This window comes from Lepisosteus platostomus, chromosome 10 (genome assembly GCF_059453375.1).
Source record: "Lepisosteus platostomus isolate fLepPlt1 chromosome 10, fLepPlt1.hap1, whole genome shotgun sequence".
In the NCBI taxonomy this organism is placed as follows: domain Eukaryota; kingdom Metazoa; phylum Chordata; class Actinopteri; order Semionotiformes; family Lepisosteidae; genus Lepisosteus; species Lepisosteus platostomus.
This window is the reverse complement of record NC_142620.1, coordinates 21,100,027-21,126,227: the sequence shown is the minus strand read 5'-3', so window position 1 is coordinate 21,126,227 and position 26,201 is coordinate 21,100,027. Positions and strand designations below refer to the sequence as shown.

General features: G+C 40.6%; 1 protein-coding gene across 2 annotated transcripts in view; it reads right to left on the bottom strand.

The window, feature by feature from the left end:
* The window catches only part of mta1 (metastasis associated 1), a 71,509-nt gene that overhangs the window by 13,679 nt on the left and 31,629 nt on the right, over nucleotides 1-26,201 (bottom strand). For both annotated transcript variants that reach the window (XM_088648761.1, XM_088648764.1), the window contains exons 4-16: nucleotides 22,758-22,884; nucleotides 20,104-20,167; nucleotides 16,610-16,727; nucleotides 13,764-13,866; nucleotides 12,140-12,239; nucleotides 10,848-11,036; nucleotides 9,888-9,962; nucleotides 9,005-9,063; nucleotides 8,126-8,253; nucleotides 6,387-6,538; nucleotides 5,680-5,869; nucleotides 4,932-5,021; nucleotides 4,229-4,378 (exon numbers count right to left, since the gene is read on the bottom strand). In XM_088648761.1, coding sequence (XP_088504887.1) covers nucleotides 4,229-4,378; nucleotides 4,932-5,021; nucleotides 5,680-5,869; nucleotides 6,387-6,538; nucleotides 8,126-8,253; nucleotides 9,005-9,063; nucleotides 9,888-9,962; nucleotides 10,848-11,036; nucleotides 12,140-12,239; nucleotides 13,764-13,866; nucleotides 16,610-16,727; nucleotides 20,104-20,167; nucleotides 22,758-22,884 — 1,545 coding nt within the window. The remainder of the gene's footprint in view (nucleotides 1-4,228; nucleotides 4,379-4,931; nucleotides 5,022-5,679; nucleotides 5,870-6,386; nucleotides 6,539-8,125; nucleotides 8,254-9,004; nucleotides 9,064-9,887; nucleotides 9,963-10,847; nucleotides 11,037-12,139; nucleotides 12,240-13,763; nucleotides 13,867-16,609; nucleotides 16,728-20,103; nucleotides 20,168-22,757; nucleotides 22,885-26,201) is intronic.

Sequence of the window (26,201 nt, the reverse complement as noted above, 5' to 3'; positions counted from 1 at the left end):
CAACCTGTACTTAATTCACTTGTACATCACAGCGACTAGTGAGCAGGAAGGGCCGGATCACTTCACAGTTCGTGGGAACTCTCGCTCTCGCCCCTGGCGAGACCAGGGGTTTGCAACAACATGGCGACTTACAGTACTTTCACAAAGTTCATGATGTGAAAGGTTTTTCGAGATCCTCAATGAATTTATTTCTTTACCAAGATTTAGTAACCAGTCTGAGAAACGAGAACTGCAATTCACCTTTAAACAACAGACAGGATCCTATGACCAGTTACAAATTGGGTGCATCATCTGTTTTAAATCTATCGAAATTCATATAAGGAATTATATGATCATATTACAGGAATTATATTCTTACATTCCCAAAAATGAATAATCTTATTTCAATGTCTTTTTACCGTTAAAATAAAAATCTACAAAATGAAAGTGGCCAGCAAACTGCTAGAAGCTATTTCAAACTCAGGTTATTCCAGCACATGAAAGCAGTAATATTGCAAGGTGACTGAATATAAAGCAGGGGCAGTTTCTTGTTTGTGAAGTAACTCAAGCATGTGTGGAACACAACCTGGCAGAACGCCCTTCTGAACACTGCATAAGCAGCCTGGGCAGAGCACTACACTGGCACAGGCATTCAATGCGCTGTGATCAATCACAGAGACTGCACTGAGCTTCTGGCCCGATGCCAGGGCCTCAACACCATCTCCCCATGAAACACACAAAGAATGCCCCCTTCCTCCCATTACAGCCTCTTATTCGCTTTGAATTAAGGCAACATAGAATCCCAGCAGCAACCCACTGGGTGTGAAAGAGGTAGAAGGAGGCATCAATAGCAAACTCAATCCACTGTAAATGCTTCTCTGTATGAATGTAACAGAAACATGAACACTACTGCCCCTTCCTGGCTGATATTTGCCTAGCATACAGTACATAGTTTTGTAATTGCCACTGCCTTTAAAGTTAACTCATTTTTTTCCAAATTTGACTGTTCATCAGTTCACCCCTGCTGACAGCACAGTGTCATTCCTCACAGATGTGATGCGCTTACAGGATGCAGAAGCCACTTAACAGCACCTGTGGAGATGGATTTGTCGGGTGTCTTGGGATAATGATTTATCACTGAAACACAGTCTGGTTCACATAATTCCCAGTTAGGTTTGGAGCACTTAGGGACACAAAGAAAGGTGAATGATGTGTTTGAAAAAGTTACAAAGCCAGGTGGGAACAGAACAGGGGTCCTCTAGCTTTTGTCCACTTTGAGCTCTGAGATACATAGTGGGTCTAATTACAACAAACTGCATAAGTGTAGAACTGGGAACTCAGCTCAGAAGTGTATAAATACAGTGGACGTAGAACATATTGACCCCTCTTGGACCTCTACTCTACTTTTTTTAAGCCTCTCAAGGATTGCTTTGGCTTTGTATTTGGGGTCACTGTCTTGCTGAAATATGAATCTCTGTACCAGATTGATGTTGTTCCAGGTTTTGCTCCAGGATCTGCCTATACTTTGCTCCATTCATTCTGTGCTCTATTTTGACAAGCATACCAGTCTCTGCTGAGGAAAAGCAAACCCACAACCCATGCTTCAATGTAAGAATGGTGTTTTGCAAATGAAGAGCATTGTTTTTCTTTGCAAGACGCGTTGCTTGGCAAAAAAGGCCAAATAACTAAATTTCTGTCTAATCAGAGCACAGTCTTTTCACATTGTCTCATGTGCTCCTACTCTACATGCCTTTTTGCATAGTCAAGATGGGATTTCATGTGAAATGTCTTCCTCCCTGCCACTCTACAACCCAGATTTGTTGAGTACTATAGTGAGCTACTGAGAACGCACTCACAGTTTTGTAATGTCAATAATGAGATATTGTAGGTCTCTGTGGGTCTCTTGACTGCTTCCCTGGCCAGTGTCCTTCTTGCTCTGCTGCTGAAGTTTGGGAGACGACCTGGTTATTGAAGATTCTGTCAAGTTCTATGTATCCTCCAATTTCTGATAATTGATTGCTTTGAGGATACTCAGGATACTTTAATGTTTTTTTATATCCCGCGCCTAACTTGTGCCTGTCCAGAACTCTGATCCTTAGTTGTTATGGAAGCTTGTCTTCATATTGCTTTGCATGTCCAATGGTGGGAAATTCACACAAAGAGGATATATATATATATCCTTATAATGATAGGTGTGCTCATTCAGAATGGTTAAACACTTCCAATCTATATACTGTGCAAATTCTGAAGGCAACTAGGCAATACGTTTCCAATATAGATTTAGAAGGTTTTAATGACCTTTAATGAAGGGTTTTGAGCAAAAGACCATAAGTAACAACTTTGCCAGAATAATTAGCTTAACTGATGACTCAGATTGGAAGAAAAATGAGCATACACTAGATTCTCCACAAAGTGAGTCTGATACCCTTGTCATAGAAGCATTTTGTGTTTATTTATGAATTAATTAACATAAAACCAGTGCAGCAGTAAGTTCAAATGGCCTTTCTAGCCTAAAACTAAAATGCCATTTTCAATACAAAATGCTTAAGAATTTTCCTATATATTCATATGTAGTACTCCTATATTTACAATATTCTTCTGACTGTCATAGATAGCAAAGATAAGGTAAATCTAAACCATTTCTGAGCTTTTTTCATCACAGACATAGGCACAGGATAAACTGCAAAGAACAAATCCTTTTTTACAAATTGCTATTAAACTCCTGTCACAATTCATTGACAACACAGGGGATGATGAATTTTGTTGATGAATAATTATCTCATGGAAGAAACTTTTGGATTTTTGTTGAGACAGATTGCTTAGATTAGCATTCTTGCAGACTGCAGGAGGAACACAAGCTGAACCAAGCTAACTATGATGACCCATGAGCACAATAGTTCGCTGACTTGCACAACGCCATACGACTTCACACACATAGGCCTGGATCTGACCCAAGTCCAGACTGCACCACAATCACAGCCTGTACGGGTGACTATATGCATGTGTATGGGCGATCAACCAAAGTTACAATGCAGATCACTCATTCGGAAATGCAGGCCAGAGTGCAAAGAGTTATGATTAAGTGTTTGTTTTCATGAAGAGCAGAATTAATCTCTCAATATAATGTTCATTGGATAGGCGCCAACAAAAGGAACTAAAGCAACACCTGTCTAGAAAACAGCAAAACAGGTGAAGTCTGGAGGAGGGAGCTATACTATCGCCTTCTTATTAACCAAATATTGGAAACGACTTCCATTCAAACTTTCAACTGGTGAACAGTTTAATGGCCATTGACTGTCAAAGCAGAGATTATACAATAAGGATTTTGAATAAAATATTTGCTTATCTTTCCTGAGGTGACAGTTGGGGTCCAAGGAAAGGTCTGATAAACACTGCTGCATCTATGGAGTCTAAAGAGGTTTTTCTACGAAGGACCAGGTCTTGAACCGAGAGAAAACAGACAAACAACCCACCTGGCTTCTGCGCTAAATTCCCTGAGCTGTGTGAGATCCACAGCAGACATTCTCTAGGCCAGCTGTAAAGAAACAGAGCTGGGCCTGCAGAAACACAGCTGGAACTTGTTACCGTGCCATGTTGCTGGAGCAGACTTTGTGGGATCCTCCCAGAAACGATACATGACATTCTGGGATCAATTTGCTGGAATCAAATGAGTAGGAAGAGCCCAGTGGCCACCTCTCATTTGAAACCCTCGATTCCAAAACTGATCGCAGTGATTTAACCAGGCTGCTGCCACCTAAAACCTGCACTTCATATTTCTGCCACACGGGGCTGGAATTTCTCCTGCTGATCAAGGGCTTACTAAGCACAAGAAACACGGTAATTAATTAAAACATATACGCCAAAGATGACAAAAAAGCAATCAAAGAATTCAAGTAATGGTACTACTGTGCAAAATGGGAACTTAAAATTTAACATGAAGACAGGTCCATTCCTAATCAATAATTAAAATAACTGATCTTAACTTGAAAAACTGCAGAAATTAAAAAAAAATATATGTACATCTTGTCTCACACGTGCAATGTGTTTTTTTTAATTTAAGGCTATAGTGGCTCCTATAACAAGAGCCAGCCTTGAGCCGTCTTTTACCTACCATGAGAAAGTGTGGTAAGACAGGTCTCTTGCACGTACACGTTTGTTTACCAGTCTCGGCCAATCAAAGCCTCAGGGTGTAAGGCGTGTGAACGGCACTCCCCCTCTGCCTGCACCAGCACACCGGAGGGCCACTCACCGTCCAGCCCGTTGTGCTGCTCGTAGCTCCTCTTGCCCAGGATGGTGGGCGAGCCGTTGTTGAGGATGGGCGTGGATTTGATGGGCGTCAGACTCCCCATGGAGATGGTGGCGCTCCTGGGGGGGTCTGGCTTGGGACAGGGGTGGGCCTCTTCAGGGACCATGGTTGAGAGGGTAGACCGTGAATATCAGATGAATAAGCAGTCACACTTCAGTCACAGTACCGTGTTAATCTTAAAGCAGTCTTAAGTTTTTTGCATGGAATATCGAAAAATAAGTAGACAAAACTTAAATACTATGGATCTTGTCATAATTAATTTTGATTCGGAAAAATTATTTAATTAACCGTTGGTTTACAGGGGCAAAAAGCGATTAGCCTATAACACAGCTCACCAATACAAACTGGTTTCATTTCTGGGTATGTTTATTCTCCTGCTCAATGTACATACAGTTAATTCTACATAAGTTCATCACTCTTCAAAAAGTGATCTGGCCAAATTCTATTTCCTGAAAGCATCCATCATATGAAATCATATATTTTTACAACTATTTCTTTCCTTTGGAAAGAACAATGACAAAACAGAAAGTACACATGCCCTTAAGGCATTATGTAACATCTAAATGTTAAGGTTTGTTTTATGGAGCACTGTCTTTCAAAACATGAGAAGGAGACATTTTCCTAATAATACGCAGCTGTGTCTTACCTAAATACCTGACTACTGTCTCCAAAGGTTTTCGGACTGCTTGTTTTAAAGTCAAGGGGCTCTTGGATCCCTCTGGCAATCGGAGTGAGCCTGCCAGCACAACAGGAGAAAATTGTAAAGGTTATGACTTACACTGCATATTACAGCCAACAGTGTTACATGCAGCAATCATTAATGCAAGAAGCAACATCTCTTATTCATCTTTTGTTACATGAGTGGACTTTAGGAGAGCCAAAGGCCAGAGACAAGAATGCAAAATCTTTCCAAAAAAAATTAGGTGCTGCTGAATGAATGCCAAAAATGAGAGTCTCTCTACTGGTTCCACCCTGGCAATTCTAAGGTCAACTACTTGTCACCTCCAGGCCAAGGTCAACCAGTAGTGATCTCCTACATCTGGCCCTCCAGACACAGATCTGAAAAGATCACCTAGAGGACTCAGATTTTAACAGCACCTTACTTGATCAACGTAAGGAACCGCTGCCAAAGACCTACACAGCCCTTTATAAAATTACGAAGGAACTGTCTGTTTTTCAACAACTCTTCCACATCCATGGTATTCATGCCTGCTTCTGTGTCGGGTCCTGCTCAATGTACAAGTTACTGTTTGCGACTGGTTAATATCTACACTGTTGTGTGCTAGGTTCTGCGTTGCATCCCCTCTCTCCACCAGGGCTGCACGTTTTGTTAGAGCAGATCTCTGCAGACCGGTGTCAGAATAGGGTTATCACTGTGACGCAGGGTTCCTTACACTCGGCTTTGACGGCAGCGCTGTTCACTGGTGTATATGGATGCCTGGCCAAGTACTTCGGCCGCAGGATATCGCGGCACAGCCGCCGGGCGACTCTGGTGAGTTTGGTAGTCTGCAGGTAGAAGGCCTGCCGTGTTTTCACGGCAAATTTGGGGCTCCCGCTGTGTCTCACAGGTAATCCGTGGGGGCTCTGCAAGAGGACAAGGACAGATCAAGTGGAGATTAGTTAAATCCCTAAAAATAGCACAATAATGGGAAGAAAACATTCAACTTGGCACATACAATCTAACAGCTTGGATCCATGTGATTCTGTATCACGGATGGCACTGTACTGTACTCATTGTGCTTAATGACTTGGTTACAAGTGGAAGGATTCACCAGTGCTCCTGCACATTTAGCAGTAGGAAGTCCCACTGTACTGGGCTAAGAACACTTCTTTAACACTGCTGCTGAAAAACAGCAAGATACCAAGTCTACTCCTTGGCACCTTCAGTACGTGTCAACAATATCTTTTCATTATTTTAGACACATGTTTCCATAGCTCCACATATTTCTACAGAAGTGTCCAAATATGTACTCAAGCTTACTATATTAATTCCCTTGATTCGCTAGAAGCTGTACCTACCCACAGGATAAATAAAAGTTCAACATAATTAGACGAATCACTGTCATCCATGTGTAAGGCAGACAAGGATATCAAAGATTACCATGTTATTGCGGTTAGGTCCTGGCCTCTCGCCATCCAATCGCGTTGGCATCTTCAGTCCTCCATATTTCTTCCAATATGTCCAGCAGGTGGCGCAGAGGCGGCACTGCATGTTGGGAGGTCCCCAGGAGTACCACTGGTAAGAGCTGGTGGCTTTAAAAGGCAGATGCATCAGCTTGATCAGGAGCACTTCACTCCACAGTGATCTGATTTCATCCACCCAATTTCTAACCGCTTCTTCAAACTCAGGGTCACGGGGGGAGCAATGGGAGCAAGGCAGGGTACATCCTGGTCAGGATGTTAATCCATCACAGTGATCTGATTTCACTAATGCCGAAATTCTCCAGTGCTGTCAATTCATCCATGTGACATTTCAAGAACATAAGGCACAAGGTTGCATAGAAAGGCCGTCCAATAGAGGAACTGCATGACCGGTGTATCTGTAAATTTTCATTATAACTCAGCTCTTAAAGAGCTAGACCAGTTAGTGGTTTGACTCGACCAGTTTACCAGCTTCTCTGAGGTCTTCAGGTGCTGCTGCTTTAGGAAACCTTTAGAGATATCCAGCAGACAAACCAGCCCTCAAGGACCAGGACTGGGTAGTACCTATACAGGTACATACTGTACATTGTTTACTGTACCCTTTAAGATTTCCTTTATGGAAAGCTGGTGTAAATTTAACCTGTACAAATCTCTTTGGATAAAAGTTTCAGTCAAATACCATAATAATAAAGTATCTCCATAGGTGGTGACAATAACATTCTGAGTGTTTTTTGCTACAACTAACATGTTGAGTGTTTTAATCACACCAGAAAAAAACAGGTTTAAATTTAAGGCAGTAAATGTTTGATGAATTAGGTGTTCAGTTCCTGCCAGCATTCCATAGCTTCATCTTCTTGCTGTTAAAGAATGAAGGTATTGCTGACACCCAGTATCCATGTAATTGACATTCAGAGACCTTTCTGACTACTTCTGTCTTTTTCTTAACATCTGTTTCAGACATTTGTTCGCAAACAGCAAACAGACCCAACAGCAACTCATCCAAAAATAAACAAAGTTTGCAAATCCCCTGTGTGACAGTTGCTTGGGAATTTCTAGTAATCGCAGCTTTATGGAACACAGACTGTGTATAGTAAATGCTTGTTTGGACAGCGATTTGATCACATGTGTAGATGGAATCCATCAGATTAGTTCATGTGTCAAAAAAAGATTTTAATTTAAAGTCTGTCCTTAATAGAGGGATTTCGTGAATATTCCTTGTAACTGTTGGAAGAGTACACAAATCTGGTCGATCTTTGAAGGGCTAGGCCCTTATAAAAAGCCACTCTCCACATTACCCTAATAACAAAGCACATCTTGACACAGTTATCCTGGTTTAAATGACCACTTATTCCAAGATTAACTGGCAGTGACCACTGGAGAATACACAATGCAATCAAAAGAAATGTTTCATTTCAAGAAGGCATTTTTCTCTTTGAAACCCCAATGGTTTTCCTATTTAAGGTTTTTTTTCTTCCCACATTAAAGTTAATTAAAAAAACCATAATGGTCTTCCCAAGAGTGCTTGAAATTAGCTTTCTGCCTGGTGCCCACTTATCTTCAGAAAGTATCAGCAAAGCTTTTTTTTCCCAAATGAAATCCCAGCTCTGGCTCCGTGGACAATATACAATCGCCCAACATGACCCTGGTTGGTAGCCGTTGTTTGAAAGTCAGTGGGGTGTGTGCGTGTCCAGGACTCACTGTAACAGCTCTCGCAGGCTCGGCCCAGTCCAGCGCTCTGCCCCTGTGGTCCAGCTGTGGTTCCAGCCCCGTTCACCAGCCCTGGCTTGACGTTATTCACACTCAGCTGGTTTGGATTCGGTTTGTTACTGTGGAGGGATAGAAAGGAGTTTGCACAAAACACAGGATAACTAGTCTTAAAGCAATGGAATAAAAAGGTTTCACCCAAGTGTTTGGATGCAACAGGCAAAACAGACTAGTGTACAGTAGATCATTGACTGTCTGGTGTTAGTAGGGAAAAAGGTTATCTGATTTTCTGTAACACATGATTATTTTTAGATATTCTTTCATAAAAAAATATTTTTACATTTGGGGATTGTGCATTTGTTTTTTAGTGGTTCATGTACAAGAGTACTTAAATCACACAAATAGATGTACAGCTGCAATGTTCTTGGGATTGGAGCTGGGCCATTGTTTATTTTTTTTTGCACTCACATTTTTTGTTGTTGATAATAGCAAAATGGCACAGAATTGGTACTATATGAAATGTTTAATATGAAATTGGGCAATACAAAAAAATGAACCAAAATGAATAGAATTGATTTTCCTACACTGTGGTAATTGTGGATGCTGCACATTGGTGGTGGTGGAGGGGAGTCCCCATTACCTGTAAAGCGCTTTGAGTGGAGTGTCCGGAAAAGCACTATATAACTGTAAGCAATTATTAATTATTATTAATTAATGATACTGGAAATGTGGGATTAGCTATAATTTGATATATTATAGATGTCGCATGTCACACTTCCACCTTAAAACAGCACTTTAAACACTTTTAAAACAGCACACAACAGTATAAAGTAACACATTGAATCAGTAGCTCTGTTTTTTAATCACACTTACTAGTTTGGGATGTAGACCTGTTTCAGTTTGCTTTCTGCCTCAGCTGCTTTTAATCGTTTCTAGGAGGATGGAAAACAATCAAATTAGAGGTGGCAGGCAGCAAAAATCAACTTATGAGTCATTTACATAAAAGGCCACATGCTAGAGTGTGTTTGCATTGTATTAAAGGACACTACTGGCTTATTTACTAAAGAATCATGAGGCATTCAGTGGTTTAGGTTGGAACAAGCTTTTCTGGTTTTTTTTTCAAACAGAAGCTGAAACAAATTTGTTTACAGTAAGTACCACTTTGCACCTCCTACCACTTTACATATAAAAATGCTGAATGAAAAACCTCTTCAAAAAGTGACATTTTCACTTTTTATCCTAGAACAAACCACAAAATGCATTTCTGTCTTTAGAATTAGGAACAGAGCATTAGTATTGCCGTAGACATGAATAAATGAAATACTGTATAACTACACTTGAATATCCATCCATTTTCTAACCTCTTAACCCAACTCAGGGTTGCAGGGCAGCCAGAGCCTATCCCAGCAAGCAAAGGGAAAGAAGGCAGGATACCTTACACCAGTCCACCAAAGGCAGACAGGCACAAATACACACACTCATATCAGGGCCACTCTTCCCAGAAGCCAATTAACCTATGTATGTCTGTGGACTGTGGGAAGAATCTCGAGCACTTGGCGAAAAGCCTCGCAAACACAGGAAGAACATGCAAACTCCACACAGATAGCACCCCAAGCCCGGAATTGAACCCAGGGCCCCACCATGCTGCCCACACTTGCATATATAAAAGGAAAAATTAAAGCACACAAGTTTAATTCACATCAGTCTGATTCTAAACATTCTCTCTGCATTGAAGTCCAGAATAATTTCGGCCTACCTGCTGTACGTATCTGTCTGTAGTCTTCCACATGTAGTAATACTCAATGATGCTGGTCAAGGACTTCCACGGCAGCTGGAGGAGGAGGAAAAAGAAAAGAGTCAAGCCCAGCAACTGAGGGCAGTTTTTGAATTTTGTTTGCTGCCAGTAAACTGCAGTTGAAGAAGAGCTACTGAGGGCAGTGGGACCAGTGCCAAAGCTCACCTTGCCAGAGCTGTGCCACTTTTCTGACTGGCAAACATGTTATGAAAATTTTTTTTTAAAACTGCCATTTGTTTCCATCAAATGCTTAACCACTTTGGAAATTTCCATTTGTTTAAAGACAAGTCCTTTCCAGTAAGGCCCCTGCACTGCTCGGGGAGAGAATGAGACATGTAGCCACGACAGGAGGCCGGTTGGCGCTGACTGGAAGAGAGGCGCATTTCTCACCAACGTGACTGCAGGCCTGCAGGCACCTAGCGAGTCGCTGGGTGACCGCTCTCAGTCACTCACAGACAGTTAATGCTCAGTTAATTGTTGTTCACTGCACAGGGCTTCCCCGTCAGTCAGCCTACGACATGACCCAGGCAGAAACCTGCAACATCTTGGCTCCAAGCAAGTGTCTAACCAAATGAACCTCAGGGAAGCTCTTTTTACCTTTCAAACTCTTTGGACCTCAAGAGCTGAAAGGCTTGTAAATACAGTACTTCATTAGAGAGTAGAGGCACTGCCCTGTCCGTGCTCCACCACTAGATGTCAGTATAACACAAAGGCTGCCTCTCATCACATGGCTCTAAGCCACTTATAGAGGTTTTGTCCAGTTACTGTACATCACTTGCTTTGATGACAAACCACATTCCTTTTTCCAATAAAGATCAAGACCACCACATTTCTTAATGTTAAGAATAAAAAAGAGAGGACCCCCAAGGGCTGTCTAGACTGTGCAAATGCACAAGGAACAGAGCGGGGGCCGTGACTCACAAAGTCCTGCTGGATGTCGGTGAAGTCCTTGCCATATTTCTCCAGCGCCTCCTCAAAGAGGTTGGCCTCCGACGCTGACCACTCCTCCATCTCGTCTCGGCACAGCACCGGGCCGCCCTGGGGCACCAGCGCCGAGATGGCTTTGGAGATGTCATACCCGTTCTTGTGCAACGTGTCCATGGCATGGAACTGAAGAAAGAAAGGAAAAGAGAAGAACATCAGCCACACGCACATCCATCCATTCTCTAACTGCTTCTTCCAATTCTGGAATTCTGGGTGAATAGAACTGCTTGGCCAGTATTCATTATTCAACATCTCTGTCACCACAGATTCCATTGTAATTCCACATGCAATGGAAAAGACAATGAAAACAAGCACTGGCATCTATTGACATCATCTACTGTACAAGGAGTAAGCAGGAGGAAATAATCAGGTAAAGGGGGAATCAATCAACATTATTTTTGAGTACTAAGGAGAGGTTCTGGTTTTAGTTGTCCGATATCTGGAGAAAATTTTGCACTACAGCAGAAGACTATAATCTGGAGATGAAGACACTGAATAACACTTCTCCCATACAAGCTACAGTTGTTTCAAAGGATTTATACAGTTCTTCTTAAGCAATTAATTGCATAGCAATTACAGTTTTTTTTGCAAGTAAAGACAGTTTAGCTGAAGAAAATGTGAAAAATATGTATTTCAAATGACATGTCATATGTTTGCTAAGCAGCACCTGCTGGTCCCCAGATAGATGTGTTCAACATATATCCCAAGGCTGCAGCTGTCCTTTTTAAGCACTATTTCTATAGAAAATCAAGTTGGCTATTCAAACCAGTTTTGGCCATAAATATTAAGTATTGTGTGTGTGTGATAGCTTGCCTATCAGTTAAAGACAACAGATATCATTTGTGGGTGGCACTGTGCTCAGCATGGTCAGCATTCTCTGGTACATGGATACATAAGCTGACTAATGTTCTTTAAAAACATGAATTTACATTATTTACATTAATTTAATACACGTGGTCTTTATGTTTTTTGATCAGGAAGAATCAACTTGATAAAAGTTCCAGTCTTCAATAAAACATGGATGATGTAAAGGGGAACTTAACATTTATTTAGCCCTATATCCTAATATAGGATATATTAGGATAATATAGGCTTTAGAGCAGCGTTGTAATGATCTTTCTGTTAAGGCAATCTCCATTAGATGCGATGGCAACCTGGCTGCAGCTGAGCAGAAGCGCTCGAGCCAGGCGTGACTCAGTCTGTCAGGTAAGGAAGGTGCGGCGGCTCACCAGGGTGATGTCTCTGGAGGCAGCGGCGGCGCTCATGTGCAAACTGGGCTGCCGGATAGAGCTGCTGCAGTCCAGGGCTCGAGCAAACGTGCCCACGGAGCTGGAAGCACAAGAGAGAACAGCACACCTGTGACTGACGGTGTGGCAGCTCAGCACACAACCCCCCCCACAGCCAGGGGGGGGGGTGCTGTGCGCAGAGGGGTGACACATGTCCCTGCAGGGGCCAGACACATTCTGCACCCTCAACCCCCTCAAGGGAAATGCTCTTCAAACTAAACATTAAACAAAGCAGGTTCTTTTATCGGTTGAAACACATTTTTGAATTATGGGAAAACCTGTATGGTTTCTGTAAAGCACTGGAGGAATCCCAGGCACGGACATGCTTCTGAAACGTCCTCTGCAGCTATCATCACTGAAATAAATGCTCTGGTTCTTACAACCGCCATTGCGATACCCTTTATTAAATGCCATTTAATGTTTTCCTGAGGGAAGGTCAGGCCACTTATCTGTTCTAACCTTGTGAAAGAGATGAAACTCCTTTACTCAAGTGTACCCAAAGCTGATCAGTTTCAGCAGCATTGTGACAAACAAGTGTACAAGAACCCGTCTACTGCATGGAGACCCTCCCTACAGATGCTGGTCCCTATATCTACAGACAGGAAAGGCTGATTGAGGCACTGAGGTAAAATATCAGCAGTCTCTGCATTAGGGATTTCCACCCACAACATTGTGACCATAGGTCCAAACCCTGCTACCACTGTTGTCAGAGTACTATTTTGGGAGTTTCTTTCTCATCCTGTTACAGCTATGAGTAAGACGAGGCTTTCTGAACATTTCCTGTGACTGGCCAGGGTAGCTGTGATGTCCCCGAACGATATGCCATTTCTCCAAATAACACAAGCTCTCCGTTCTGGATGTTAAGGAGCATGTAGACAAGTATCAAAAGGCAAAAGGCTCTGACAGGAGGGCATACCTGTGTTTCTTTCTCTCCAGAACAGGTCTTTGCCACAGAGGTCTTTGCCACACAACTGAGTCTTAAAAGAGTTGGCAATTCCAAATTGAGGGGTTACATAATAAGGATGTGACTAAACCACCTGGCAGTTACGTCCAGCTGTGGTCAAAGAAATCATAAGAATATAGGACAAATAAAGAAGAAAGAATATTTACAAAAGGGAAAAAAAACATTCAAGAAAAATAACTGCAGCTCCTCCAGGGAACTTCCTACTGACAGTTAAAGCTAGCCTGCAAAACAAAACAGCATACAGACACTCAGCTTGAAGTCAAACTAAGACTAACCAAAAACTAAAGGAACTCGTGTTCCACCAGGAACACCAGTTCAAACTCCCTTAGCTCCACCCCCAGCTCCTCTTGATGGACAGGTGAGCCCCTATTTAGACCAGAGGTGAGTCAGGGTCTGTAGCCCAACACAGAATGGTGGAACAAACAGATAAAGACAACCTCACCTGAGCCACAGCCATTCATCACAAGGAAAAAAAAATCCAAGTGATAGTAAGGAGGGGATATTGCCTTGGTCTTACAGCTTAATCTCTAAACATTTAATTCAAATATGCTAAATGCTCCTGATTTTGATCTCTCATTCCTGTTGGCGAGGAAATGCCCTTACCGTGCCACCACCAAGAACTGATCGATCTGCTTCTCTGTCAGAGGACTGTTGGGATCCCACACCTTGGTCTCCAGTTTTGACTGATCCCTTCCGTCATCTTCACCTAGTAAAATTACAACAGCCTCACTATTTAAGCAGCTCATCGACACCATGGCTCGTATCTCAGCTTCCTCCGCACAACTGGAAATGTGCAATTCGGAAGCAGGCCTTGTTGCTACCGTAACCCCTGATCATCTTGCAGGCCAAAGAGAAGACATGTCCACACTGAAAATATAATTCAAAATGCAGAAATATACCACAGATTCAGACTTCGTGTGTCAATAAGTTGAATCTGTCATTTACGATAGAAGCTGTAATAGGCTAAATAAAATTCAAAAATACCTTTGATAGCACTAACTAGACAGAAAACATTACATCAATTTGTCTAGTGCAAGGAGTTATATGCCAGTAGGCAAGTATTTTAACTTAAAAAGTTGACTGCCTTGTATTTCACTTTAAGATATTTGTTCTACAAATTTCAGACAGTAACACAAATATGAGCCTTCAGATTGCACCCAACAGTTTTGTTTTGAGATGTCAGTTTTCTCAATATATACAGGATTCTCTAGGGATTGCAATATCATTAGATCCAGGTGCCTCAAACCTATTAGAGATTGTCCAAAGTATTAACACACTATTGATTTTTGTCAGCAAAAGCCACAAACTCATTAGCCTTGTTTGTTAGCTGTTTTCTGCCTTCTTTTCATCATTTGGTGTACAAACGTAAGAAGTACAATGTGCAGGTCAAGTTAAAAGTTAAAAGTTAAAAAATCTTGAAATAAAGAGTGCACATTTCAAGAGCTATTAACTCTTTCCATCCAGCAGCAGTAGTGTGTTTATAACACAAGATCTAATTTCAACATGTTCAAATATGCTTAATGCCTCTGATTTTCATCTCTCACTCCACTTGGAAAGAAGACTTTTCAATTTATTGTAATTTATTCCATCCCAATAGTATTTCTTACTAACATTTCAGCTATGTTCTCTTGAACATTCTTGCAAACCTAACAAAATATTATATGCTCCTTGAAGACAAAGACCAAGTGAAATTTCAGATCCAATGAAAGCATTGGAAACCAGAGTTAAAACTATTGATGACTAAAACTACCTTAATAACACAATAGTACTACTCAAGTTATTTTTCACTAATAAATTGTATTAGCACTTAATATACATTGTTCTCTGAACAATAATTTCTGATCACTCATATTTGCACCATTAAAACAAATCTAACCAAGATAATTTACAACACAGTTATCAATTAATAATGACATACAGGAAGCCAAAGGCTAGTATTAAGATATATGAAAACAAATCAAAGATATTCATAAGTTCACTTAGCTATTCCTAAAGAAATTCTCTACTGACTTTAAAAAAGAATAAACTGTTGCAAAGAAAACAATACCAAGGGATATTAAATTTGAATCTAGATATCAAACATACCCTGGATCTCAAGCATTATGTTAAAAATAATTATCAGAATTAAAAATAAGTACAAACCACACTACCACTTACAGACAGCAAGTTAAACAACTACAAAGAAATGTCATTCAAAAATGTCATACGAAAAGGCAATACTATCGAGAACAAATTAATGCATGAATTTCAAACACAAGAACTCTGGATAACTTAATATTATTATTGATATTATTAGGAAAGAAAGTAACATGAACCAAATAATACAATTACACTTAATATCCAAGCAAATCCTGCTACATCTACAAATAATAGTCAAATTCAGATCTCATTCCTGTTTCTCTTACTGATTTCACCAATATTTTTGCTTTACAAAATTCATTTTGTTTGAATCGCAGCTCTTACTGTTCAAGAGTTCAAGTCATTCAGTCATTAAATAGCTCTTAAGCTGTAAACTGTTATGGGATGGACATTTGACTCATCAAGTCTCATCAAATTACAAATGTCTTTCCCCACTTCTCAACAGAAAAATATACAACTCTATAAATGTGATGACATGACTAATGTTGCAAATTACAGAACCACCAATACCTTATTCATTCTTTGAAACATTCTAAAAGAAACACATGCTAATCAGCTTCTTCACTACTTAGAATCTCTTATTAGAAAATCACTTTGGCTTTTCCACAAACAGATCTACTTAATTAGCTACTTTATTGCCAGCTGAAATAACAAGGATGTTAAGAAGCCCAGTCTTCACTGATCTGCATGAAATCTTTAACACTGTTAAGTCATCTAATCATACATAAATTACAGCATCTGCCCCTTCTTGTTACCATCTTATCTTGGCGACAGAACTGGAGTTGTTAAAATAAATAGGAAGAAGCAGAGGTCAACTCCCACGTAAAAAAGAAAGAAAACAGAGTTTGGCTCATGGAGCCTTCTTCGAGTTTCACTATAAGTAATTTGCCATCAGCGACGTGCAAAGCGCCCAGAGTCACCAGTGCCCTGCAGATGACCCAGCAGTCCATTGCATGGGCCTGCAGTGTTTAGCCATTTCATCACACGAGTCCTGCGGTTTCTTCTCCAGGCAGAGTCACCTGTGCCACACACCTGAAAGAGGCTTTACAGCAGAAAAGTCATCTAGCTTTCCAGTGTTGGAATTAACCTCTACTTCTGAAACTCGCGTAATGACGCAGCTCCCCACTCCATTCAAAACGGGAATGAATAAGACCATACCCCCTGTAAAATGGTCCAGTATATGCATTTCTCCTTTCTCTCTTTTATATAAATGGCCTGATGTGTGCATGCTCTGTCATGATCTTCTCTGTGCTGTTGACACTGTTCTCTTACACCACTCATTCCTCTTCAATGCAGGATCTTCAACCTACCTTCTTTTAAAAGGTCAGTAATATCGGCTTGATACTTGTTCCCCACTCTGATTTCTCCCTTGTCTGCCAGAAGGGTCTTTTGCTGGGGATCATACACTAGAGAGTAGAAAAAGGCGTCCTGAACAGGGAAACAAAACCAAAACGTTCAAATGAGTGTTTAGCCACTGCTCCCCTTTTAAATCTCTCTGAATATCTCAGTTTTATCCTTGGTTTTCACCTGTGAAATCATGAAGTCATTCGACAATTTGGAGAAAGTTAAAAACGTGGGTTCTAGATTTCATGTTTGTGAGTATTTGTTCCCATATGGGCCCCTTTCCATATGCAAATACACATTCACACCCAAGGAAGACCTTTCTTAACATAAGAAAACAAACCCACTCTTTTGGAATTTTGACATGTTCAGCCCATGTGCTGTCAAAGAACTGCCTCCAACCGTATGAGAATCTAAGTGTTTGCAATGGAGCACACCTAATATCCTTTACATGATTTGTTTTAATTACTAAAAGCTGCCTGTTTATTTCCCTTTTTTATTACTCAGCTTTAATTTACCATGCAACTTGGCAAACATTAAATACATATTATATAATATAGCATTAATTATGGGTGTAGGATACAAATTAGCTCCATTATTTTTAATATTTATAATTTCTACATGGAAATTAATAAGATTAAATTAACTGGATATCAGCTGCAAAGTCTTCTGAGAGCAGATTCTTACTCTGGCCATGAGCAACCCAATTCTCCACTTTCTTCATTACTAAAAACAAGTGTAACATTCTAGGTCAGCAGCTTCAATAATTCACAGTGTGCCAGTTACAATAAAAACAATAGATATACAACTAGTAATATCTGCATGACCCAGCCTCTTCTTTTCCAAAACATTTTGTAACTACTGCTGCCGATTCCTATACTGTATGTGTCTTCCATATGTTTGAGTAAATTTAAAAAGATGAAGACAGATTGTAGGAACTTACTCAGTGAAAGGGTTTTTAAGGTCGATTTGGGTGAGGTCTTCAAAATGGGAATTAAATGTGATTGAATAAAGTCACTTCAAATTAGGTCTAATGATCAGACCACTAAGGCCATAACTGGATATTTGTTTAAATTTAAATGTACACCTGAATAACAAAATTGTTAACATACGTCATTAGTAATACAAGGAATGAATTTCCAAGATAATATATGAAGGTAGAAACACTGGCATCCCTCAAATTTAGACTTGGAACCATGATGAAATGATGATCACTAAAGCAGAACATAACTGCATCATTAATTTTTGTAATGCTTCTTTCAGTGCAGCATTTACCCAACAGTGACAGAACCACTGACTTCCCTGGAAGAGATGGTACCAGGACCCAAAAGAATATTTTTTTCTGGGCCCCTTCAGTAACTGGCCTGGTAAAGGCGCTCACCTGAGTGCAGGTTGGGATACATGAATGTGGGTTCGAGCTTGGCTCATCAGACTACCCACTTGTGATCAGGATACCCTGAGTGATGGCACACAATTGACCGAGCGCCGGCTAGGGGAGGGTGGGATTAGTAGCCCAGGGTTCATTCAGATCTCGGGGATAGAGCGACCCCTGTGGCCTCTTTGGTGCTTGCAGGCTTGGAGTGATGCCAGTGAGGGACACACCTGTCCTCCAATCAGCACAGGACCTCCAGTATGGGACAGCACAGCCTGGGACATGTTAAGGCCACGTGTCTTAAAGGTGGACAGGCTGGAGGAGTCTGTATGCACCTCCTTAATCTCCTCTGAGCGCGGATGTGGGGTTTGGGCAGATGTATAAAAAATTCTAAATTCTAAATATCACTCCCCTCTGGACTTCAGTAAACAGAAACACAGCAGGTCGCCCTACATATGGGTGTCTGCAAAAGCAAATAATAACAACCACCACCTTTTGGAAATGTTTTTATTAAGATCTGACAAAGCCAAAATATTTATTAACAGTTAAAGAACCACAAGTGTATACCACCTTGCAGCTTCTCAATATTCTCTCAAAAAGTCTTCAAATCCTAATTCTGTATTTGAAATCTAACAGTGAAGAATAAAAATAAGTAGATTATATACATCAATAGAAAGGGAGACATGATATGCAGAAGCAAATAAACAGAAGTGATGCTTCAATCCAGTACATAAAGGAAAACCCGTGCCTCGGTATGAGCACTGGGGGAATGCCAGGTGGGTTTTTAGTTTTATTTAATCACTTGCTCATAAAGACGCACAGGAAAAGCAGCCACGCCAGAACATAAATGTATTAATGTAGTTGATTTTCAAACTGTAGAGAATGACACTAATACTTTATTATCATCTAGTGCAGTTAATATGCTATTTGTATAATATCAATAGATGAATAACATCCTATTAAAAGCTTATGAACTCAGATACATCCCTTTCTAAATAATCTTCTAGGTAAGTAGAAGAGTGCACTCAAAAGGCAACAAGTTATATGTATTAAAACCATTACAGATAATAGGAGTTACAAATCATTAGACAACAAAGCTGGGGTTCTGAATTTGAATCTTCTCACTTAGAGAATATAAAACAGTATATATTACAGCAGACATTACATCAGGGTTACATGAATAGTGGTTAATAACTATATAGAAAATATTCAATACATTTCAAAGTCTTATTCATCATCTAATAAGTGGATTGTTCATTAACAATAATAAGGTTAAATCTACAGCAAAGTGTAGATTCTATCCATGCACCATTCCACAGTGAATTAAAAGATTATGTAAAGACTAACCTACTGTACCAGGTGTTTCCAGATTCTCCAACCTAAGCAACTAGCTCTGTGTATTTGTTGTGTTTTTGTAAACTGAGTGATCACACTAACTTTTCAATAAACATCATTCCTAGACTTGGGCAGATCTCTTTTCCTATTGTGGTGTTAAGCGGGGGCGTGTCCAGTGTGGAGGCGGAGCCCTGGCAGAAGGGTGACGCACTGCCTTTGTAGTCCCAGCTGTTTTGGCTTCCAGCTGATGAGCCCCAGCTGGGCGGGTCCTATAAAGGCACACTGGACACCCTCCGAAGGGACAAGCAGGGCTACCCCCGGAAGAGGGGGGGGAGTTTTCCCCGACAGTCCTTTATAGGACCTGCCCAGCTGGGGCTCATCAGCTGGAAGCCAAAACAGCTGGGACTACAAAGGCGGGGCGTCGCCCTTCTGCCAGGGCTCCGCCTCCACACTGGACATGCCCCCATGTAATAACATACTATAATCAGATGAGATGAATATAGTCAGATGAGTCTAATAAGTTTCAATAAGGTGCTAACTGTCACTAAATCTTTAACTCACCTTTCAGTTTAACATGCCATATCACACCAGAGCCTTGGACAATTTGGAGGAAAGAAAGCAAAATGTATGAGTACTGTAGATTGACATGCATTTTCCATGCAGACTTGAGTGTATCTAGGAGTGTATGTCCAAGTGTTTGAACATCTTACAGCATCAGCGCTATTCTAATGTTTGAAAGGTGTCGCTTGATCTTACCTCGCGATCCAGGTAAGATGTCAGTGCTTCAGTTTCATTCAACAGCGTGACGCAACATTTTCCTCTGGGAGGCAAGAGGAGAAACGCAAATCACTCATCAATGCAAGGAAAGCAAAAATCCGTGACTGACCAGAGGTTGGGGGCCCGGGATAAAACGAGCCCTGCTTAGGCTGCCCTGCGCCATATTCAATTAGCAGCTTTCACAAGTCCTCTCAACGACGTAGAGACAAGCCTGAGGTTTGAGATTGGCAGGTCTTAGAAAAATAAAACCCTTAGGACACTGCAAAACTGGCAGCAGGGAGAGAAACATAAGACGTGTCTGTGCATGTGTCTCTGCGTGCGTCTTGTTCCCCTGCAGCAGAACCCAAGGCTGAGGCATGGTAGTGCTGGCTGGAATCATCCCTCATCTGGCAGCTATGGCAATGTATTTTATCCTCAGGATGCAATCTGCTGAAACAAAGTCTTGCCTTGCTTTGGGATAAAGATATCCCCCCCCAGATTTTTTTCATCACCGGTAGATTAACTGAGAAGCAGTGGAAAATTGTGAACAGTATCTAAACAGAATAACAGGAAATAGGAAAGTTCAAGAAGAGCGAATAAAAAAAAAATCAATGCACAAACAATAAAGTATCAGACATTAATTAAGACTGTTTAAAAAAAGTGTGCTCTTTTAATAATGCAGCAAAGAATGAGGCTGGATTTTTAACAAGTTTATGTCAGTCTGAATTTGGAATGCATAGTCCTAAATCCATTGTGTTTCCACTTCTTTTGCCTACTACCTACAAGTCTCCTGAGCTCTTGTGGTGTTGTTATTGTATATAACATCACTTTCATCTCATAATCACAGCCAGAACAGACTGACCAGACCAGAAGGGAAGAAACTTAATCTGTTGCTGTAAGAGCTGAGGTGACAACAGCAGAGATGAGAAACAGAATCTGGCTAAACTTAACTGGGGCTCTCGGACCACAGCCATGATGTCTCGGGCGATGGTCAGAGGAAGAGTTACTTGCATGCCTCATGCTGACTGACTCACTCAGCTTTGGCACAGTCTGTGAGAACAGGTCATGTGACCTACTACCTCATTTCCCCCCTTGCCAATTAAATGCTTCCTTTTTTTCCTGTTGGTTTCCATGGCCCCCAGAAACAGTGAAAGAGCTGTGTATTCCAGCTTGCCGTAGATGCAAAAAGATGGAACTTGACAGGAAGTAACAATGCATATGACTATTCTCAATTAATGCGTTTAATTTTTTATAAAGAAACACATCAGCTATCCATTGTGGATCTAGGCCTGAATTCAACTCATGTGTTTACACACAAGATGGACCTCAATATTAATGCATTTAATTTTAAAAAATTGTGAAAATGTTTTTCAGTATTGCCAACAAGAAGATACAGGACTGCATTCCAAATCTGAATTTACTGAACACATTCTGTTAACAGCGACCCTTACTTAGAATTCACAAAGTGGCCACAAACACTTTTAACAATACAATAACACTTTTCTGTTAATCAAGTTAGAATGAGGTGTTTTAATCCATAACCTAGTTTACATATTAATGTGTGGCAGAAATTTTGATTATCAATGCAAAAAAAATTTAGGTAACTGAAAACTGAATTTAGGGACATCTTAAAGAGGCTCACATTATTAGTCTGTGTATCAACTGAGAATGCCCAACGTCATGCTCTGAAAATCCTGCTACTGTATTGCCTGGTGGCAGGGGGCATCCAGAAACTATCCAGACATTTGTAACTGGTGAGTGAAATGATCCTTCCATGACAACCAGAATGTTGTTCTCAGAGGTCTTTAAAACTGCAGTGCGATCCTCCTGATCCTTCTGTACACCCCGTTAAGGAAGACAGAAGCAAGCTGTTTCTGCACAAGAAGCTAAAAACATTAAGGTTCAAAATTCTTACAAAGAAGAACAATCTGACAAACTGTGCTATCTAACGTCATATAGCATTTAATTTTCTGCCACAAAAACTCTCAAATTTGATTAAAATGCAAAATATCTCCTTATCTGTTAAGCCTCCAGAAGGAGGTCTTTGAGAGATCTAGGTGGATTATTTCTACTACCGAATATTAATATTGACTTTACGTTTCTGAATTTCATGTTCTTTTTCCTCCTCCCTCCTTTCTCCCTAGCACTACACTCTCTGTCGAACTAAAAAAGAATATTAGCAGACTTTATATTCATTTATATTTGGAATACGTTGTTTTATGATGACTGGTAACTTTATTTCAGATAATTCTGTATGTTTATTAAAAAAAAAACAATTAAAAAATGCAAAACATTTTTAGGTACAGCATGGCACCAGCAAGGAAGACACTAGTTGAACACTACCGTGAGGGCCTCAAGTCAGAATTTTGCAGCAGACAGGGTGACATATGTCAGCAATACACAGATTTCACATCCGTTTTCATATTTCACTTTATCTCAATCCACAGTCATTTTGTGCTTTTTTCTAGATTTTTTGCATCTTTGCAACAGAACCAGGCCCCTACACCTCAGACTGTGAAAATATTTACACTGTACACCGTGTGACATTTACTGTACACATACAGTAGGAAAGGAAACAGACACTCTTCACAAGGCGACGGAAGAGAAACAGGGGGCCATGCACAGTATTTTTAACGTGAGGCTGGGAGCCTTACCTGATGTGTGTGGCCGGCAGGGACTCAAGCTGCCGTGAGAGGAAGAGTTCCCTGTGTCTCAGCTGGTGTTTCTGTTTCTCAGGAAGGTCCACCATTTCTGAGTTCTCCATCTCCTCCTCCATCTCCCCTGGGGTGAAACACAGCAGACGAGAAAGAACACGTGAGAAGTCAAAGAATGAAAAAAAAACGTCTGCAAGGGTCACACTCGGCCCCCTGACCCAGCAAACAAGATTCTTGTTTCTAAAGCCCTTGCCTGATTGCTACAGATCTGTTCATGTATATTTTGCAAGATAACAGTTTTTTTAAGTTGTTTTTAATTTCCATAAGGTTGTCACTTGGTCACATACAAAGTCGAAGGCCTCTGGCCTCTGAATACATCACAATTACTATTTCTTTAAAAATGGCTCATTGGTAGTAAAGATAAACAGAAAAAACTTCCACCCCAAAAAACCCACAATCACTAGGGTCCAGTGTTTGATTTAGGGCCATAAAAGTCTAAAATTACTATGTTTATTTTAATATGTCATTTCTAAAATTACTTTATTCTTCCAAATATCTCTTCAAGTGATTCACCATCAGCAGAACTGGATAAAGCCGTTCTAAAGATATTTAGATATTTAGTTTTGGGATATGTACCATATAAACTAATGTGGGACGTGTGTATTGAGAGAACAGTAACTTTTACAATAACAAAACATACAAGTGACAGACATTTTTCTAAATGCATCTGAATTATTGTCCAATAAGTATACATTTGTTAAAATAGTAGGCTAGGGTTTACCAAAAACAAATTTCTTGAAAGCAGTTTGTAGTAGTTTGTCCGAATATAGATAATCCTGCACTGGTACGTTGTTTCATAAAACACACTGTTACAGACAAATATCACCGTTTAAAATGTTTTCCCCATACATTTTTTTTCTATAATCTCAAATATAACACTATTTAGCGGCGTTTCTCTTCTGCATGCTTTCCATGTCCAAGTTATCTGCTGTCCATGCTTACATAACGTATATATGAAATTCCTGAATCTCTCAAAATTACTCTTTTATAATTGCCAGGAAATACCGATGCTAGAAAACACTAATGAGTACTACACTATTTAAAGCAATCGAGGCTGCTGTGAATGTGTTGGCAGGACTTTAAAAACTGAATTGGCTTTAAATTACCGTCCTCCTATAAGCATTCAAGATCCTCAAAACCGCATTGATAAAATCATCCCAGTGGGCTCTTTCAGAATGAAAGGCCAAATATACTGTAAATCAATGGACACAAGTGGAAACTAAATGGAAGCACTTCTTTACCCAAAGAGCTGTAGGAGTATGGAACAAGCTACCTAGCCTTGTTCTTGAAACTGATAACTTGGCTCCTTTTAACAAAGAGCTGGATGGGATCCTTGGATCAATTAGTAATTAGTGGATCACATTTGTAAGCATTCTTATGTCCTTTCTTGTATACTGACAACCCTCTTAAAAGCAAATATCTGTGCAGGCTGTTCCCATACAATATGGATTTCACATTACTTGATGTCAGCAAGTTATAGAGGCGATCTACAGTATCAACCATCAACACAATTGTAGTAACAAACATTTTGTTATTGTGACATTAACGGAGGTTTGCCGACATCAGGTTTTTCATTGCCAACAAAATATAGAAGAATGCAGCTCTTGGGTCAGAGGGGAATGAGGGACTACTGCAAATCAATTTCTTTAAATATATACTGGGGCATGCGTCTGGTTATTTCATTAAGAGAGACTGATGAGTCACCAGCTTTGCACACACTGCTGTTATGAGCAAATTAAAAAAAAGGCCCACACAGATGAACCAATGAAATCAGGAGGCGCCGTTGTGTCTCGCTGCTCCTGGACATCCTCGGGGAGAGGAAGATCCCTCACGCCACTGAGCAGGGCTGCTGCAAGCCCGCCGTGACCCACAAGGGGGGTTAGGGGGGGGATGGGGGAGGACCACGACCTGGCAGAGCCACAGCTACAGCTGCAGCTGCTCTGGTGAAGCAACCCAGAAACGCAAAAGCTCGGGAGGGTTGGAATGCACTCGGGAGAAGGTGAAAACCTTTCTAGCTAGCGATACAAAGAAAGACCCCTTTTCCTGGACGTGAAAAAGCTCCGAAGCGTTGCCCGCATCACCGAGACAAGGCAGCCCTCGCTCGCCGTCAGGGCTGATCCAGAATGAGAAGAAAGGAAATCAATTTCCACAATCACTTACTGAATTAAAGAAAACTGGATGGAGGAGGGGGATTCAGGCAAAAAGAGAAGAGAAAATTCCCTCTTTCTAGGTGCCTTACAGCTTCATTTAGAAGCTCAACAAAGGCAATTAAGAAATCTCTGAGGTTCGGGCAGATCAATCTAGCTGGCCCCTCATCGCCCACAACCTGAGCCACAACGCCCTGTCAGCGCTGATAAATTGCTACACACACGGACACCAGCCACTAGCAAGGGCTGCAGTATTCTTTGCAACACCAATCTAAGATAAGATCCTCATTTCAAATGGAATGAAAGGGACTTAAAAAGGCTCGAATCGAGTACAAAAGAAAAGAATCTTGAAATATCTGATCACCTTTGTATGTCGGCAATCTGTTGCTAAAATTCAGAGAAAAAATAGCTAGATAGCTCACTATAGACACATGCGGAGTTTCTTAGTGAAAATTACCAGTTTGGAGAGGCCTTCCCCTCACTGATGTGAAAATAACAGCTGCACAAATCAATGTGCATCTCAAAGATGTTGGAATGTGACAGAAAATAATTGTTACGCATTTAAATAGCACTTGTAATGTGGATTCTGAAAGCTGACATGCATCCAAAGATACTGAATTTAACTGTTTTAAGACACTCAACAAAACTGTGAAGTAAGAAGGAAAAATAACTTTCACTTTTTATAAGCAAGCACATAAACCTTCCAATCTTATCCCTGCCCAAAAAAGGATATCGATTTGGATATTATTTCAAATACAAAGTTCTTATAAAATAAATTTGTGTAGTGAAAGGCTTGATAAAGTATCAAAACAGGTAGTCCAGTCATGTTGTTGACCTCTTTTTTAAAAAAGATGCAGTGTTTTTTTTCTAAAACTTTGTGGTTTCTCACACCTGTTAGGAAACGTCCCACATCAGGGAATACAGTGTTGAGCCTCTTACTGAACGCAAATTGAACCCATTAAGTTTAGCTTCACTATGTTCTGCATTTAAACCTCGTTTATCAGAATGTGGTTGTGAGTTGTGCATTTCGGTCTTAACATTGAAGCCTGATCATTATGTTCACACAAGTTCCTATTAACAGACAACGTGCTATCAAAGAGCACCGTGCACTATGTCAGGAATTGAAACTGGCTAGTTTGCAACAAGACTCTTGCTGCAACCATCATAAATCTTAAGTCAACTAAAATATTCAGTGTTCAGACAAGTCTCAAGAATTTCTTTTTTTATAACTCTACAC